At 31.9% G+C, this 17,857-nt stretch overlaps 2 protein-coding genes across 2 annotated transcripts in view; one reads left to right on the top strand and one right to left on the bottom strand.

Moving 5' to 3' along the window:
* Positions 1-17,857, bottom strand: part of LOC115875292 (centrosomal protein of 290 kDa) — a 63,563-nt gene that overhangs the window by 14,915 nt on the left and 30,791 nt on the right. Inside the window, exons 25-26 of the mRNA XM_030890712.1 lie at positions 1,494-1,660; positions 985-1,169 (exon numbers count right to left, since the gene is read on the bottom strand). Of these exons, the coding sequence (XP_030746572.1) occupies positions 985-1,169; positions 1,494-1,660 (352 nt within the window). The remainder of the gene's footprint in view (positions 1-984; positions 1,170-1,493; positions 1,661-17,857) is intronic.
* Positions 4,893-17,734, top strand: LOC115875301 (cytochrome P450 6a2-like). The gene is made up of 8 exons (XM_030890719.1): positions 4,893-5,155; positions 5,947-6,113; positions 6,509-6,717; positions 11,707-11,850; positions 12,001-12,213; positions 14,118-14,358; positions 15,873-16,124; positions 17,331-17,734. Exons 1-8 carry the CDS (start codon positions 5,013-5,015, stop codon positions 17,495-17,497), a joined length of 1,536 nt encoding a protein of 511 aa, XP_030746579.1. The 5' UTR covers positions 4,893-5,012; the 3' UTR covers positions 17,498-17,734.

Genomic DNA, 17,857 nt, shown 5'->3' with positions numbered 1-17,857 from the left:
GGGTCTTTATAACTATGCAAATCCTATTAACTAATATACTTAAAAAATCCTTAAGTGACTTGACTCACTGATTAATCACGATCCTGCTCAAACCACTAAACGTAAGAAGCTCAATTACAGGCATACAGGTTGATTCTAAAGGTGTAGAGGTTCGATAAAGAAGGGATTTTTTTCGAAAATTTCCACTTCCAAGGGTGTGGAACCACCCTCAAATATTACAATATTTTTTTATTTAATAAAGAATTTTTTTTTTTTGTTTATGTTTTTGTAATAAACAAATTAACACCTGTATATTTTATTTATGTTTTGTTACATATTTTTAAGGCATTTTTTTTTTTTTTTTAAAAATGTATACAGGTTTTTTTTTTTCGAAAAATCTGGTCATTGATTAATCACGATCCTGCTTAAAAGCGCTTTTGACGGGTAAAAAAAGCTGTTTTTTGGGGAAATGGATTGACTGTGGTTTGTAGAGGTTCGATAAGAAGGGATTCTCGAAACTCGAATTCTCTGAGGGGGTGAAATCACCCCTCAAACATTAGAATATTTTTTTATTTAAAAAGTTTCCGAGAAAAACTCTTAAACACGTATATTTTATTTTATTGTTTTACATATTTTTTTTAAGATTTTTTAAAAAATTTTATAACCAGGGTGTTTTCATAAAATATGACCATTGAGTAATCCACGATTCTGCTTAAACTTGATGTTCCTGACGATTAAAAGACTGAATTTTTTGGCAAAACGGATTGGATGTGGGGTGTAGAGGTTTTCGATAAGGAGGGGTTCTCGAATCTCAAATTTCCAAGAGGGTGAAAAACGCCCCTCAAATATATAATTAGTTAAAAAAAAAGTATATTTTTAAAAAAACGGGTTAGTCTTTATTTCTCTGTCTGTATTTCATATCTTTTGCTAACGAATACGACGATATTGGATTTCCTCGCACTAATGGATAATGGGCCACCATAATATGTACATTTCTTAACTCGCGCGGTGCGAAATTTGGTGTTTTTTCACTGACCAATCTCTTGTTTTCCACTTGCAATTTTTCCACTACTCTTTTCAGTATAAAAACCGTTCTTTCCAATTGAGTCACTCTTCTGTCTTCTGAACTCCCTTCAACTGGACTGGCACATTCGTGTTTTTCGCTTTCAGATTTTAACACTTCTATGTAACTATAGATAAAAAAAAATAGCAATTATTATTATATTTTGCTCTAATTTTCTCTCAATTTTAGGAAAATTAAAACAATGGCGACATATAAGATTTTTTATAAATATTAGATTAACAGACTAGAACTAGTTTAGAAGACTAGAAGTAGTCTAGACTAAAACTAAACGTTCACGTCTAGACTAGTTTCTAGACAAACGTAGTCTAGACTAGTTTCTAGACAAACGTAGTCTAGACTAGTTTCTAGACAAAAAATTGTCTAGAAACCAAAAGTTTGTTTTTGTCTTGGATGTTGTCATGTTATGACAAGATTTACAGTAGATAGATACCTTTCCAAATGTTGAATTTGCTCCTGAAGATGGGGCGTTTCCTTGGTATGTTTTTCCAGATCCATTTTCAGCTCTAAATTTTCGGCTTCTAGACATAGATTCGTTTTTTGCAAGTTAGATAAGGTGGAGTGAAGTCGTTCCAGTTCATTTCTAACTTCTATATTACCCTTAAAAGGAAATATATAAACTTACCCTTATTTCTTACAATAAATACTATAAAATGTATTGGCTTTTATTTAAAAAAAATATAAAAGCGTAATATTTTTATACACGCCTTCTAATACAAAATATAGAGTGTCTGAAATCTGAGAAATGTAGAATATCTAGCACTGAATAACCCTAGCAATTACTAATTTTCAAATAGTCATCCTGTAAATATATGAAGTAATATAACCGTATTTTGGTAAGGTAAGAATGAAAATGTCATTACAAAATCACTTACCACAGAATATATTGCATTGAAATACTCAAACGTTAGTATCCCAATAATTTTGTAATCACTTATTGTTATTTGAAATCACCTATTGCCATTATTAAAATGTTTCTTCGGATTTTTATTAAAAATATGCATATTATAAAAAAAATAAATTTAAAATTGTGAAAATAAATAAGAGACGATCAGGAAGTTAAGAAAAATATGTCCACCTTTTTTAATTAAACACCCTGTATATTTTAAGTTTTTTTGAAAAATAGTTTTCTTGCTATTTCAAACATATAAGTTTGTTTATATTTGCGTGAACCGTTTTTCAATTATGGTTTAACCGGTGTATTTAAAAATTTATTTCAATATAATTTTGGACATTTTTCCGATGTATACAGAGTGCGCCTCGAAAGTGTCTCACTCTATTATAACTTTTTTATTTTTTTAGATACAAAAATGAGATTTGGAATATTAGTATATGACATAAATTTGGACAGATTGACGCATTAAATTGTTTTCGGTCACTTCCTGTTTTACCGGAAATGACTACAACTTTTGAATTTTAAATGGCACCTTCGGTATGTTTTACTTTATTCGATAGAAAATGACACTCTGAATAGAATGACATATCATATGACAACTTTTGACATTTTCGCTTAAAAAACGTATTTTAAGTTTCAATCTAGAGTACCGATGGTTGAGTTAAAAACACTAATTTTGACTCAAGGAGCCTTGGAAAAACAGATTTGATCTTCTAATTTTTCTCGTATCTTGTTCTGGCCGGTTAAAAGATGCCTAAATCGTATTTTCAATCATATCTCAATGTTTTCAAATGGCTTATTAGCATATTTGGAAAAAGCATTTTTTTTACTAATAATTTGGTACCATACACTTGGTGTTTCAAAACCATATGCCAACATATAACAACCTCAAATAAAACATATGCGAAAATGTCAAAAGTTGACATATGATATGTGATAATATTCCGGTGAAACAGGAAATGATCAAAAACAATTGGATACGCCAATCAATCCAAATTTATGTCATATACTAACATACCAAATCTCGTTTATTTTATCTGAAAAAATTAAAAAGTTATAGGGGTGAGCCACTTTCGAGACGCACCCGGTATACAGGGTTTTCAGAGAGAAGGATTTAGTGCGATAAGAAGTAAAGTTTTTATTTAAAATTTATCTTAACTTTCTGATCGTCTTTTGTTTCATTTTATTTAATTTTGTATAGCTATTTTAAATAATTTAATTTTAAATAGTTATCCACCTCTGACTAAATATCTCTGAAAATCTTGTACAGGGTGGGTCAAATTCGACGCTTTTAAATGGAAACACCCTTTTCTATAGGAGATAGACAAAAACTAATATGGGTGTCTGGAGCTCAATTTTTGTCAAAAACATGATTGTGAAAACCGCATATCGATATCTGTTACCGTTTCGGAGTTACGGGGTGTTTTTCAAAAATATGCATTTTTAACAAATCGCTGTAACTTTTTTGCTATGGGAAATTTTGTATTTTTATGGAAACATTTCCAAAGCACCTTTTTACGTAGAATTTAATGGTTTAAGTATAATTTTTCTAAAATTAATAAGTTAAGAATTATCAACAGAAAATTTTATTTTTTATATGGGACACCCCGTTTATTTTTAATTTATTGAAAAGAATTTAAAATTACCTTTCCAAAAATATAACACACTTGATATTTTGCTCGATTTCTCTTCGAGATATAGAGTATATAAAAATTCGCCCGCTTTAAAAAAGTAGGCTTTGAACGGCACCGGCTGTAATGCAAAAAAATTCTAGCTGTGAGAATCAATTAAAACGAAAATAATATTTGCTATGAGAGATGCAGAATTTTATAACAATTTAAAATATATTTAACCAACATCACAACACATTTAAACTATATCTAATAACAATAAAAATAAATAGCAAACCAGGACATGAGATTTTGCTACAGGTGTTCGACATATCGACCGTCTTCTGTTATGGACAGACGGGGCAGTTTTTGAACATTTCTCGCGGAATTCATTAACTCAGTGGGGGTGAAATAAGTGCTAAGTATTTCTAATTCTTGTCTAGATTATATGGAAGAATAAGGAACCTTTATTCTTCCGCAAATATATCCATAGGATTAGATCCATGGGCACTAAGTCAGGCGGCCTCGACGGCCAACGGCTGGGATCTTGGTTAGCTATTCAATTATTCTTGAAATTGGCTGCAAAAATTTGCTGATAACTTCAGCGTTCAGAGGCGGTGCGTCGTCTTGCTGGAAAAATATGTTTTCTAGTTCCATTAAGGGTATATCATCAATAAGGGGTCCAAAGCCTACTAGTTAAAAGTGGCGAACTTTTAAAAATTCTGTATTTCGAAGGGAATTATAACAAAATATCAAGTGTGCTATATTTTTGGAAAGGTAATTTTAAATTTTTTTCAGTAAATTAAAAATATAGAGGGTGTCCCAAATAAAAAATCAATTTTTCTGTTGATAACTCTTAAATTATTAGTTTTAAAAAAAATATACTTAAACCATTAAATTCTACGTAAAAAGGTGCTTTGGAAATGTTTTCATAGAAATACAAAATTTTCCATAGTAAAAAAGTTACAGCGATTTGTTAAAAATGCACATTTTTGAAAAACTTAAAAGCGTCGAATTTGACCCACCCTGTACATTTAAGAAATTAGAATTCGTCGCACAAAATTGTCTAACTGCATATTAAAAAAAGTTAAATTATAAACTAGCACTACTATAATTTAAACCAATAAATATATTAAATTGGTCAACATTTAATCAGAAAATCGAATCCTATACAGAAAGTTGGTTTTACCAACAAAATTCAAACAAAATCTTTGCCTTTTCCTCGTTTACTGAAAAGTATAAACGTCTAAAATCTACTAAAGACAAGTTTAACCACTTTCCTTCAAGCAAAACATCGTTGTTTATATGTATAATATAATTTCGCTTTCAACTTTCACTAGCTAGAAGATACTTCCTCATCTGGGTCACTACAAATCTGTATCTTCCGCTGTTATATTACAACAATACGTAACTAAACAAATAATATTTGTTTTAACTTGTGAAAAAAATGTTTTGGTTTTACGTTATTTTCGGTGTTGTGGTTTTTATTTATTCTTATTTTCATTACAGTTACATGTATTGGTTGGAGCTCAGAGTGCCTTCACTGAGCCCTGAATTTCCTTTTGGAGATATGAAAGATCCCATTTTAAGGTAAATACCAACAGTTCCTATGTATTTAGGTTTTATTATTTAATGATTAATATTTTTATTCTACAGTATGTCCCCGGATTATTCTTTACAAGAAGGAAAACTTTTTTATTCTTTACATTTTGAGAAAAATGCATTATTCATAAAAATGTTGTGTTTCTTTCTTTTAGAAAATTTCTAGGTATTTAAGTAATCTACAGGAACACGGTTTGATAACCAAGTCAAAATTTATTGATAGAGAAATTCATGTAAACGTTTTATTCAAAAAATGTGTTTTTTAATATTAATCTTCATTTTTTAAAGAACAAAAAACCTAGGCCCCCCCTGGGTTCAACCCCAGGCCCCCCCTAGGATGAATTGCTAGTTACGCTAATGTTTTTAACCCAGCCATGGCACCCTAGATTTTAAGTGAAAATGTGAAAGTTGACATATAATATGTCATTCTATTGAGAGTGTCATTTTCTATCGAATAAAGTAAAAATATACCGCTGGTGCCATTAACAAATCAAAAGTTTTATTAATTTCCGGTAAAACAGGAAGTGACCAGATACAATAGAATTCGTTAATTAATCCTAATTTATGTCACATACTAACATACCAACTCTCGTTTTTTTATCTGAAAAAAAAATAAAAAAAGTAATCGACCAGTGAACAGTTCCTAAAAACTTGTCTATTTAATATTTTTTTCTTAATTCTCAAAACAAACGGGATAATGACATTTATCGTTGACGCATCCTGTATATTAATAATTTAACAATTATACCAGATTTAGTATTATTTTTTTGCTCTTTTAGGCGGCAATGCATGGGCGAGAAAATCAAAGAAATCTACGACTTCGGAACCAAACATTGGTACAATTATATAGGCCTGTACTTTTTCAGCAGGAAAGTCTTTTTACCCATAGATCCTGAATTGATAAAGAACATTTTGGTCAAAGATTTTAATTATTTCTCAGATAGAGGTAAGACAAAAGTTTTTTTTTGTTACTGTCATTAAAATTTTGAAAAAGTTATATTATCTACAGGGTGGTTTGCTGGTTCGGTTGCAATCGGGAATCTTGGGCAACACGTTCTGCAGAAAAAAACATAAGTGTTCGTATAAATGTTTGTCCTAAAACTCTTCGTTTCGGAGATGCAGGGTCTAGAATTTTCATTTTTATTTGGGGTTTTTCCAAATTATTTCTGAACTAACGATGATATTTGGATGAAAATTGGTGTCTGGGTATTTTTTTACATTAGAAATTCGATTTCGATGTTAGTATGACTTCTACTTCTACTCGTAAGGGACGCCATTTAAATGTTTCTAAAACGGCTACTGTTTTATCATATTATTTTTCAAGAAAAAATTTTTTTTTAGGTATCCATTACGACGAAAAGTACGACCCTTTGAGTGCTCACTTGTTCTCCATCGCAGGACCGAAATGGAAGAATTTGAGGGCCAAACTCACACCGGCCTATTCGCCGGTTAAAATCAAAGGAATGTTCGACATTATGTACAAGTGTGCTCATGAAATGATGCTGTTAGTAGGCGAAATAGCTATGTCGGGAAGACCAGTCGATATAAAGGTTAGTATGTGACGAAAATATGACAACAAACTGACTGATATTCGAATTGAAAAGTACAATTAAATTTCTTAAATAACATTCTGCACATCATTAGTTTAAAGAACAGTATGTATGTCCTTTTTCGTGCGTTATATGGGGATTCTCGTTTATGAGTAGAGATACAGAGATGCGGTTTGCACATCACTGTACTATTTTTTTATTAAACGAAAGATGCTACCACAAAACATTCCCCTGTAGAACATTTTCTGTAATGGTAATGACTGGAAGTAAAAGCTATACAAAATGCGAAAAAACACTAGAGGCGCTGCTACTCATTAAAAAATTAAATATTAATTTATTTTTTAAATATGTCAATATTTTTATTTCAAATAAAAGCTTCTTCTAAAACGATATAAGTATGTCCTTGTTTACGTGCGGTTCGTATTTCTTTTTATTTTATCAGTTGCAATCAATAATTATTTAGATAAAAGAAGAAAATTAATTTTAGCGTTCGGCAGGTGTTCGGTGAAATTTGGGTGAGATGGAAATGAACCAAATAATAGTAGTATTCTTTCGTTCTGAACGAAATGAAAATTTTCACTTAAACTGATTTATTCCTACGTGGTATAGGAAATAACAATGATTTCTGGATTTTTCTATATCGGATCGTTCTTTTCTTTGTCGATTTCCTTTATAAATCAGTTTAAGTGAAAATTTTCAGTTCGTTCAGAAAGAAAGAATACTACTAATAGTACTATACTAATTACTAATATTCGTATTCGTCCATAAGAGATTATGTTTTATGTTCATTTGTAATTCGGTTACCACAGATATAGTATAAAATACTACTAATTTTTATCTCGATTATAAAAAATGTTGAAAATTTAAAATTTTAGTTTGACATTTTCTATCGAAATTCAGAAAAAACTTTTTAGTGCCACTTGTTTATTCACCGAGATTTCTCTACGGTGTATCTAAACCTTGCAGTGTTGTAACCTCCTATGTTATCCACATTCTACATAGTTCTACATTTATAAATTCATAGAAAAATTTCTACTCAAAAATTAAGAATGTTAAATTTTCATCAGTGCTCATTATTAATAATTATTATAGAAAAAAAAACACATTAATTATGTTTAGTACTTACCCTTTCAATGAAAACTTAACAAAAACCACCGAAAATTAACTAAAACATTACGTTTATGACGTTTACGAAAATGATTCATCATATTGTTCACAACCAGGTCACAAAAAAGAAATTCCTAAAATGTTTATCGTAATTTAGAATTCAATATTTGTTTTCTTTCATGTTTCTCTGTTTTATTTGAACCACTGATTTACAAAACACCTTGAAAAGCGCACATTACTTTGAATACCGTCTCTTATCGCCACTTTACGAACTACTTTCAATTTAAGACATGTTTCACTCAACAATTTTAAATACGTATTTTGTTTTTTCGCTATTTTTTCGATGTATTTTGACAGCCCGACCGTCGCGCGTCGGCCAAGAGTGCCACGTGTGAACTGGTCCTTTGAGCCGCGCCGTCGTGGCAGGCTTGCGTCAGACGACGATGTTAAGCAACGTTGCTGTAGTTACAACAATTTCAAATTCAAGAGATTCGAAGCAATCATAATTTGTATTAAATTTTAAAAATAAAACAGAGAAACATGAAAGGAAACAAACAAAACGAAAATGAATTGATTATTCGTCGGGCTGTTTTCGATATATTGAATTCTGAATTACGATAAACAATTTAGAAATTTCTTTTTTGTGACCTTATCAATAATCAATTCATTTGTGTTTTGTTTGTTTCCTTTCTGTTTTATTTTTAAAATTTAATAAGAATTTGATTGCTTCGAGTGTCTTGAATTTGAAATTGTTGAAACTACGGCAACCTCGCATGACGCAAGCTCGACACGCCGGCGCGACAAAGAAGCAGTGAGCAGTTACCAACCAGTGATGCGTGGCTGTCTTGGCCGACGGATGGTTGGGCTGTTGACGGAATTGTCGAAATACATCGAAAAAATAGCGAAAAAGAAAATACGTATTTAAAATTGTTGAGTGAAACATGTATTTTCTTAGATTGAAAGTAGTTCGTAAAGTGGCGGTAAGAGACAATAATTCTCAACATTTATTCATTCAGAAAGGTATTCAAAGTAATGTGTAATGTGTGCTTTTCAAGGTGTTTTGTAAATCAGTGGTTCAAAATGTGATGAAGCCTATATGAAAATAATGTGTTAAGTTAAAAATGGGGACTGTTGTTTTAACAGTTTTTATAATAGCATGTACAAGTAAAGCAGCACAATGAAGTGTATTTTAGTTAAGTGTGTATCGAAAAAGAGAACTGTCGCAGTTACATCGATCTGTCATAAGTATCTTTTTTAATGTTGGGTAAGTTTTTTAATTTAACTTTTTTAACTTTTGAACATTTAACTTTTATTTTTTTTTATGTAATAATATCACAATCTTGTAAAAAATGTAATGCATCTCTGCAAACTCCTCAGGTGTTGTGATTTTATGACTTACTTTTAAACATACACGTTCTTGTCCATATGGCAACACAGTGCGTCGATTTAACTGAAATCCGGGCTTGATCCGGGTAATTAGATGTAGTTGGCAATATCTGCCGGTGGTTCTCAAAATGTTGCGATTATTTTTTTAAATTTTCAAAGTTAAATAACTCAGTTATTTTCAATTTATTTTAAAAATGGTAAAGAGAAAATATGTTTATTTTGACCAGATCTACCACCTCTTAAAATATCTGCACTCATTTCTGGGACACCCTGTATATACTAATTACTAATATTCGTATTCGTCCATAAGAGGTTATGTTTTATGTTCATTTGTAATTCGGTTACCACAGATATAATATAAAATACTACTAATTTTTATCTCGATTATATCGAAAAAGATAACTCGAATTAGTTAGTTTTAATTTACTATCGAATTAGTCGTATTATTTAATTCGAATTTTCCCAACACTAGTCTGGCTTTTATTTGTTTACATGATAATTTTGATACATTTCAATTACAAAGCTGAGATGTTTTCTATATTATTTGGACAACTCCTTTCTTCTTAATAGCGAAAATGTAGGACTGGGAATGGGCTGAATTAAATGTCTATGTCTAATGAAATATATGTATATAATATTTAGACACTATTTTATTCACCTTTTTTCCATTTAGCACTTTGAATTTTGAGTAGTTTAGATGCAAATATTCGTGAACAATTCGAAACAAATTTTCTTTCTTCAAGTAGGAGCCACAATCCTCTATTAATGCAGGTAAATAAGTGGGTGATTGATCATTACATCAGACAATTTCACGCATATTTTGCATGTAGTATGATTTTCAAACCGATTCATTTTTAAAACAAAGAATTTTGTTGGTTTTTCAAGCTGCACAATATTCTTTATTACAAAACGCGAGTTTTTCTGATATCTTGAACTGTCAAAATACGATGATCACAGCCTCTGATCACAGCCTTTTATGATTGTCGCTTGCTGACGCTGCCTGGGCGCTGGTTATTAATTCCATACCAATAAAGCGTTTATGAAAAGTTAATAAACATGCAAAAAAGCAATTTTCTCCCACTTGTAGTTACTCAAAACTTATGTAAAATTAAAGAATATATTGTGTTGTGTCTTGAGATGGTATGTTCGTGCAACTACAACAAGTAGAAGTCAACAATTTGAAGGTCTAAATTGCTGCCAAAACTGTGACGCGCTGTAAATCTGTTCATGCAGCGTTCCGAAAAACCTTTTCAATTATGATTTTCTACCACTTGTAGTAAACCCAAGTAACTATAAAATGAAAGAATATAATATTTTAGGTCCTAAAATGGCACTTTTGAGCTACTACAACCCAAACTGAATCTGTTCATGTATGTATCTATAGAACTAATAAAATTTTTATTTTCTACCACTTGTAGTAACCCAGTGTAAATAAAAAATCAAAGAATGTAATATGTTTCATTAAAAAACTGCATTATCGTGTAACTGCAACAAGTAAAAATCAATAATATCGCATAGGGCAGGCTGAGAAGCCATTACCGAAAGTAAACTGCTTCCATAGGCTTGACTTCGATTTCCTAGTATTCGCGGGTGTCAACTGCTTAATCTCCTGGCGAATATTTTCTTTGCTTTCTTGACCGAAGCGAAACATTTTTTTAAGTCGTGTCGTTTGACAGCTTCAAAACTGAAATAGTGGTAGACTCTAGTGGTACTACCTCTGGTATTACTAGTGAAAATTTACTTTCTAGCACACAACTATAGGATATTGATACACAGGTACAGTATCAAGTTTATTATACTGATTTTCTTATATGACACCGCGTATGACACAGATCGTTACCCAGAGCGAGTTAAATTGTTTTACAAAGGGGTAGCTGTGGCAATACTGCCGTTACCAATTTTCCTGACACTAGATCGTGTGTCATGGCCTTGAATTTTTACTCCCAACGCGCGTAAAAAAGATTCACTTCAAAAAAACGTTTCAGTTGTATCTTGAAAATAACAGATCCCTACGAAAATCTAGTTAGCCACTGAATTATCCGTGAAACCCCCGACGGAACTCAGTTTTCATCTTTTCGGTAAGTTATATTATAACAAAGATACAGAGTGGTCTAAAAGACTCTATAAGGGCCGGTAGGATATATCTGGTGATATCGGCATTCTTTAGTTTTATAAAAATGTAGCACACGATATAAATACCGCATCTTTGTATCTCTACTCATTAACGAGAAATCCCATAAAACGCACGAAAATGGGACACCCTGTACATACAATAAATTCAAAGCGGTTATTCATTCTTTATTTGAGTAATAAAAATTCAAAAATATGTAAATTATATTGTCACTAATAAAATTAACAAAATAACTAAATGTTTACTTTTCATATTAGTACCTAAAAATTGACAATAATGTGTCAATTAATTATTTAATTTGTGTTGATTGTTGAAATAAGAACGAATATTAAGTACCTAATTATAACTATTAATATCGTTTTTAGGAAATTATGGCAAGATACAGCACTGACGTTATTGGATGCTGCGCTTTTGGATTGGACTGTAACACGATGAGAGATCCAGACGCAGAATTCAGAAAAATGGGCAAAAGAGCCTTCACGCAAACCGTAGGAGACCTTTTAAAAATGGTAAAGAGTTTTATTAAATTTTAGACTCATTTTGAACTAAGAAAATTTTTAAATTTCTCGAGATGCTCGGGAAAATCGAGAAATTCTAGTAGAAAATTCTAAAGAAATAAAAAAGTCTTGGAAATTTAAATAATTATTCTTTTTTTTCAGGTAGTTATTCGAAGTTTCCCGTTCTTAGCTAGACTGTTTGGAATTGGAGTTTTCCCCAAAGATGTCACCGAATTCTTTAGAAGGGTCGTGCGTGAAACTATAGAATATCGTGAAAAAAACAATGTGACACGAACAGATTTCATGCAATTGTTGGTTCAGCTCAAGCAAAAGGGCAAAGTCGATGAGGATACACCAACTGAGGAACAAAAATCGGTGACTAATTTATAAAAAGCGAAAAAAAAGGAGTACAGAAACACCTATACCGATGCGTCTCAAAAGTGGCTCACCCCTATAATTTTATTTTTTCAGATAAAAAAACGAGATTTCGTATGTTAGTATATGACAATAATTAGGATTAAGTGACATATTTAATTGTTTTTAGTCACTTCCTGTTTTACCGGAAATGACTACAACTTTTGATTTTTAAATGGCACCCTCAGTATATTTTTAATTTATTCGATAGAAAATGACATTCTGAATAGTATTTTAAATTTCAATCTAGAGTGTCGCCTGTGTTAAAAACACTAAAAATTAGTGTTCAAGAAGCCTTGGAAAAATAGATTTGATCATCTAATATTTTTCGTGTCTTGTTCTGGCCGGTTAAAAGATGCCCCAATCGTATTTTAATCATATCTCAATTTTTTCAAATGGAACAAGGGTGGCTCATTAGCATATTTGGAAAAAGCACGAATAATTTTTTTACGAATAATTTGATAACGCACACTTGGTACTTCGAGTTAAATTATCGTTATGAACCGCATGTTACAGTTTCAAATCAACCATATGCAAAATTTTAAAAAGTTGACAGGTGATATATCATTCTATTCAGAAAATAATTTTCTATCAAAAAAAAAAGTTGTTGTCATTTCCGGTGAAACAGGGGGTAACCAAAAACAATTGAATCAATCCTAATTTATGTTATAGACTAAAATATCAAGTCTCGCTTTATTATCTGAAGAAATAGATATAGAGATGAGCCACTTTTGAGACGCACCCGGTATAGGTGTTCTCCTTTTTTGTCACTCAGGAGAAGATTAGTTTACTTTTAACAAACTGAGAAAATTAGCGTAAATAAAACCACAGATAAGGTATCCTATAAGTATACAGATAAAAATCTTGTCCCTAATTAGTGGTACGAAAATTGTTTTTTATGACGATGTGCAAACGACTCAAATTTCCTGTGCGCAAAAATAAACTCGCGTAAAATAACAATAAACAACGTAATAGAGAGATATCGCTAAACCGAATAGCGTGCATGGACGTTAATAAGACCAGGTGTTATTTCCTTTACGTGAGGTGGTATTAACTCTCTTCATTTATAGTTATCGGATCGGAAAGAATTCTGATCGCATTGCGTCCGCTATTTAAACTTAACCTAACTTTGAATTTAAAACTTTGAAATCGTTTTGTTTACTAGGTATTTTAAAACTAAAGGGCTAAAGTGCTTATTTCCAGTGCTTTATTGTTCAACGTCTGCCAGTGGGTTTAGGGCAACAAGCAACAAATTCTCTTAGAAGGGCTAAGTCGTCATCTGCTGGAAACCTAAGACTCTTTATAGGTTCTTTAGTATTGGAAGAGGTGGAATCCATATTTTGGTCCATATTTATTTAATTAAAACTAATCCCAGCTACTTAAATATCAAATTATCTAATAAAACTAAAGCAATAATTCAAAACAATTCAAACATAACCTAAAATAAAAGATCTCGCCGGCTGGCTACGGTTGTCAAATACCCGCACATGCCCATTTAAGCAATTTTTAAACGTTATCAGAGGTTATTTAGAAAGAGCGCTTGGTGTAATTGATCCGCAAATTACGTCAGGCGGTAACGTTATTAGCGGGTGTTGCGTTAAAAAATGACTCGCGCATATCGTAACCATGATAAGGTACGCGTAAATACTGGATGACGCTATTCGGTTTTCCGATATCTCTCTTATAACTGTGCCGGTCAGGCGCTGTTCACAATTTTAGAGGCCATAAGTGGGCGTGCTATGTGCGCAAACTAGTCACCTAACTAGTGCCCGATTCCGAAAATTGGAACCACGAAAAACAATAAAGAAAAAGCAAAGATTATAATCTGTATAATCTGTGATAGAACTATGGCATAATTTTTTCAGGAGACAGAGCCTGGTACAGCCTTAACAATAGACGAAGCAGCAGCCCAAGCTTTCATATTCTTCTTAGCAGGATTCGAAACAACCTCAACCACTACTAGTTTTGCCTTGTTTGAACTTTCAATCAACTTTATGTATCGTGAAAAAGCCAGGAAAGAAATTTCAGCAGTCTTAGAGAAATACAATGGAACGATGACCTACGATGCCCTAATGGAAATGAAATATTTGGATCAGATCATCAGCGGTAAGTGTTTGGTTTGTAATTTTTTTTGTAAAAAGGAGCAACGGCCCAGCTAAGTTAAGTAACGTTAGACGATACGAGTGGATGGACGGGTATGGAAACTCTATTGTGCTGTTGTTCCATGACAAGGGTGTAAAATCTATTTACACACACTGCTCATTCGCGCCGGTTCAAGGCCGGATGAGATCGGATATCTCGTGAGTAAAAATCGATTTAAACACTCGCCAAGTCGGTAGGCCATTGCTAATGATATGGCCGAGGAGAGCGGTTCGAATTTAAACAAAGTAGGCCCCATCCAGATAAATCTTAGCAGCAAAAAAGAGATGTTAGCTTAAAGTAATATACTTTTTTTTTCAAACGTCTTAGTTTTTGCGATGTGATTGACAATATAAATGGGTCATTTTAACGCCTAGGCATAAAAGTACGAAAATATATTATTATACCGACATAAAGTATCAAATTCAACGAGGGTAACCATAATTTCTTGATATATAATTACTTACAAGGTATTACTTTTAAATGGTTTTATATTATTTGGAACATTTACAATTGTCTAAAAAATTATTTGTGACGTTTGAAAAAAAATAGCATGTTCTATTCGGAGTAAAAATTACTTTTTGTGTTTTGCCAGTAATGTCGGACTCGCTGACGCTCGTCAGTCAAACGTTCTGTGTTTAATTTAATAATTAATATTTTAGTAATTAATTGATTTATTGGTTTTATTTTACTTATTACTTATTGGCAAAAACTAGTCCATTATGAAGATTATTCTAAGCGTTATTATGTAACAAGTAATAACAAGTAAGAGGGTGCCATTAATACACAAACAATAATCACAGAACATACTAATAAGGTAGAAATATCTTTAAAAGTGCTACCAATTAAACTTACTTCTCTGACTTCAGTCAAGGGTAATAAAGGATCTTTATTGTCACGTTCACGTTCAATATAGTTTATCAGGGAAGCTACAAGCCCTTTGCTTCGACTATTCAAATGCTTCAGCATATTTTCATCAAACAATTTCAGGAAAAGCAATACAAAAACTCGAAAATTTAGTTCTTAAAAGAACTGTTTGTGCTTAAAGTATAATTTTTAAAAAAAGACTATGAAAATAGGCAAAAAAACGAGAATTACTCACAAAGATTCAACAACAACACGATATTATACAAAATAATGACTGACATTAGGATAATTGTCAAATAATAAACGACAACCTTGCTGAAAACAACGCAATGTGACCAACATAGCGATAATAAAATTCGGTTTAAACTAATTTTTGCAGCTTTAATCTAAATAAAATATCTGTTACAATCATTTGCTCTATAAAGTAAAATGAAGAGCTGCTGGGTATCTTAAATTATACAACAAATTTAAACATTTTTTCTAAAATTTCATTTAGTCAGGTTTATGTGCTTTAGTGTCAATTTCGATATTATGATTAATGAAGTGCATCGGAAAATGTTTTGCGATTACCGTATTAATAAGTGTATTCTATACATATGTATTTTCGTTTGTAGAAACTTTAAGGAAATATCCTCCTGCACCGGTTTTCCTGAGGGTATGTACAAAGCGGTATCCCATTCCTGACACTGACGCCTACATAGAGAAGGGCCAATCAGTGCTGATTCCGTGTTACGGTCTTCACAGGGACGATCGCTATTGGCACGAGCCTGACATCTTCGATCCGGAAAGATTCAGCGAGAAGAACAAGGATAAAATCGTGGATGGAACTTATATTCCTTTTGGAGCAGGACCACGAAATTGTATAGGTATGTTCACATATCTTAGACTATAGCTAATAGCTATCTCCAGAAAAACAATCTAATAACTATCAAATTTTGACATAAGTTGTATTTGCTATATCGGTTTCTTTAGTTGAATAGACTCAAATATAAATAAAACAAGTTTAGATTGGGAGGTGTCCATAAGGATAATGTAAATACTATTTGGCGCTGTTCTTGTAGCGGACACGATCCAAAGCTTTTGATAATGTAGGAGCGGTACAATGCAATCTAAATTTATTTCCTTTATCCATGAATAGACTATTATTGTTAACTGAAAGAATTGGGAAGACACGCAATCCAATGCGCAAATTCGTGACAAGGCTGACTTGATTTCCCCTTACGTCTCAAGTGCTGTACGGTGGAGCCTCAACTCGTTCTGCGGCCAACGCATAAAACGCTCATTTTCTCTAATTCGGCCAGCGAAGGCATATCGAAGACGGTGTGGAACTGAAAGCGACAGTGTTGCCATATTAAAATGTGTTATATCTGTAATACGTTTGACGAAAATATATCTTAGGATAAAAAATCCGCGTTTTTGTATTGAAAATGTATTTGTGTTAAACATAGAATAACCAACAAAAATAATTCTTTTATAGGTACTGAATATTTCGTATGATCGAAAAAAGTCGTTTAGTTGGCTTGGAAATGACGAATTATTGACATTTACCATAATATTTTACATATGAAATAACATATGAAATAACATCGATCTTGATTTCCAAGCTAACTCTGACGCCGTTCTTTGTTTAATCATATAATATTATATTAAATTATTCAAGGATAGAAAATCCGTATTATTAACGTACTGTACCCAAAATCCGTAAATCTACGGATTAATCAGTACTTCTGGCAACACTGTCTCCGGCAACCGCCCACTCTGTCGACTGTAAGCAGAACTACGGTACAGCGTAGCAGTACTTTATCAGCGCACAGCGGCGCAGAGCTAAACTAAGTCTCGGTCAGGTTTTGTGTCACAAAATCGCCTATAAGGTTGCGCATCTTTTTATTTCTTCAATCAACGCTATTATGTTTTAATTTCAGAAATGCATATATTATATTGCTGGTTTATTTAGTGGTTTCAAAGAGAAACCTATTGACGATAAAACGAAACATTTAAACTGCTCGCTAAACAAACAATAATTTTTGAATATTTATATGTAAATACTATTTCAAGTAATTTTTTTTGTTTAGGAATAAGATTTGCTCTAGTCCAAGCCAAGATTGCCCTTGCCCTATTCCTCATGAATTTCGACTTTGACTTGAGCCCTAGAACGAAATTGCCTCTCAAAATGGAGACCAAAGGCATCATTCTGTCACCAATAGGAGGGTTGTGGTTGAGAGTCAATCCCATAGACTGATACTAATATTAGATTAGACACAATAAATTTACCAGTAGATTTATTAGTAGGTTTTGTAGTATGTTATGTCACTATAATTGTTATTTAGGTTTATAATATTGTTGGAGAATATTTTTTTATATAAGAAAGATACATAAAATTTTAATAGAATATTAAGTGAATGATATAATACAAATATTTGTTTTTTTATGATGGTAAAATTGGGTTTTAAAGACACTTCTATCTGTCCAAGAAGAATATAACAGCTATCTATCATTTTAATTGTAATTAATTACAAAGTAAAATGTTTGTCAATTTTTTCATGTTTACCTTTCCAAATCATTGAAAAAAATAATAAGAAACACTATTTTTTCTATTCAT

The sequence above is a fragment of the Sitophilus oryzae genome, unplaced genomic scaffold (assembly GCF_002938485.1).
Source record: "Sitophilus oryzae breed Bouriz unplaced genomic scaffold, Soryzae_2.0 scaffold_1368_pilon_pilon, whole genome shotgun sequence".
NCBI classification, from domain to species: domain Eukaryota; kingdom Metazoa; phylum Arthropoda; class Insecta; order Coleoptera; family Curculionidae; genus Sitophilus; species Sitophilus oryzae.
Note: the sequence above shows the minus strand (reverse complement) of the source record. Positions and strands in the feature narration are given on the sequence as shown.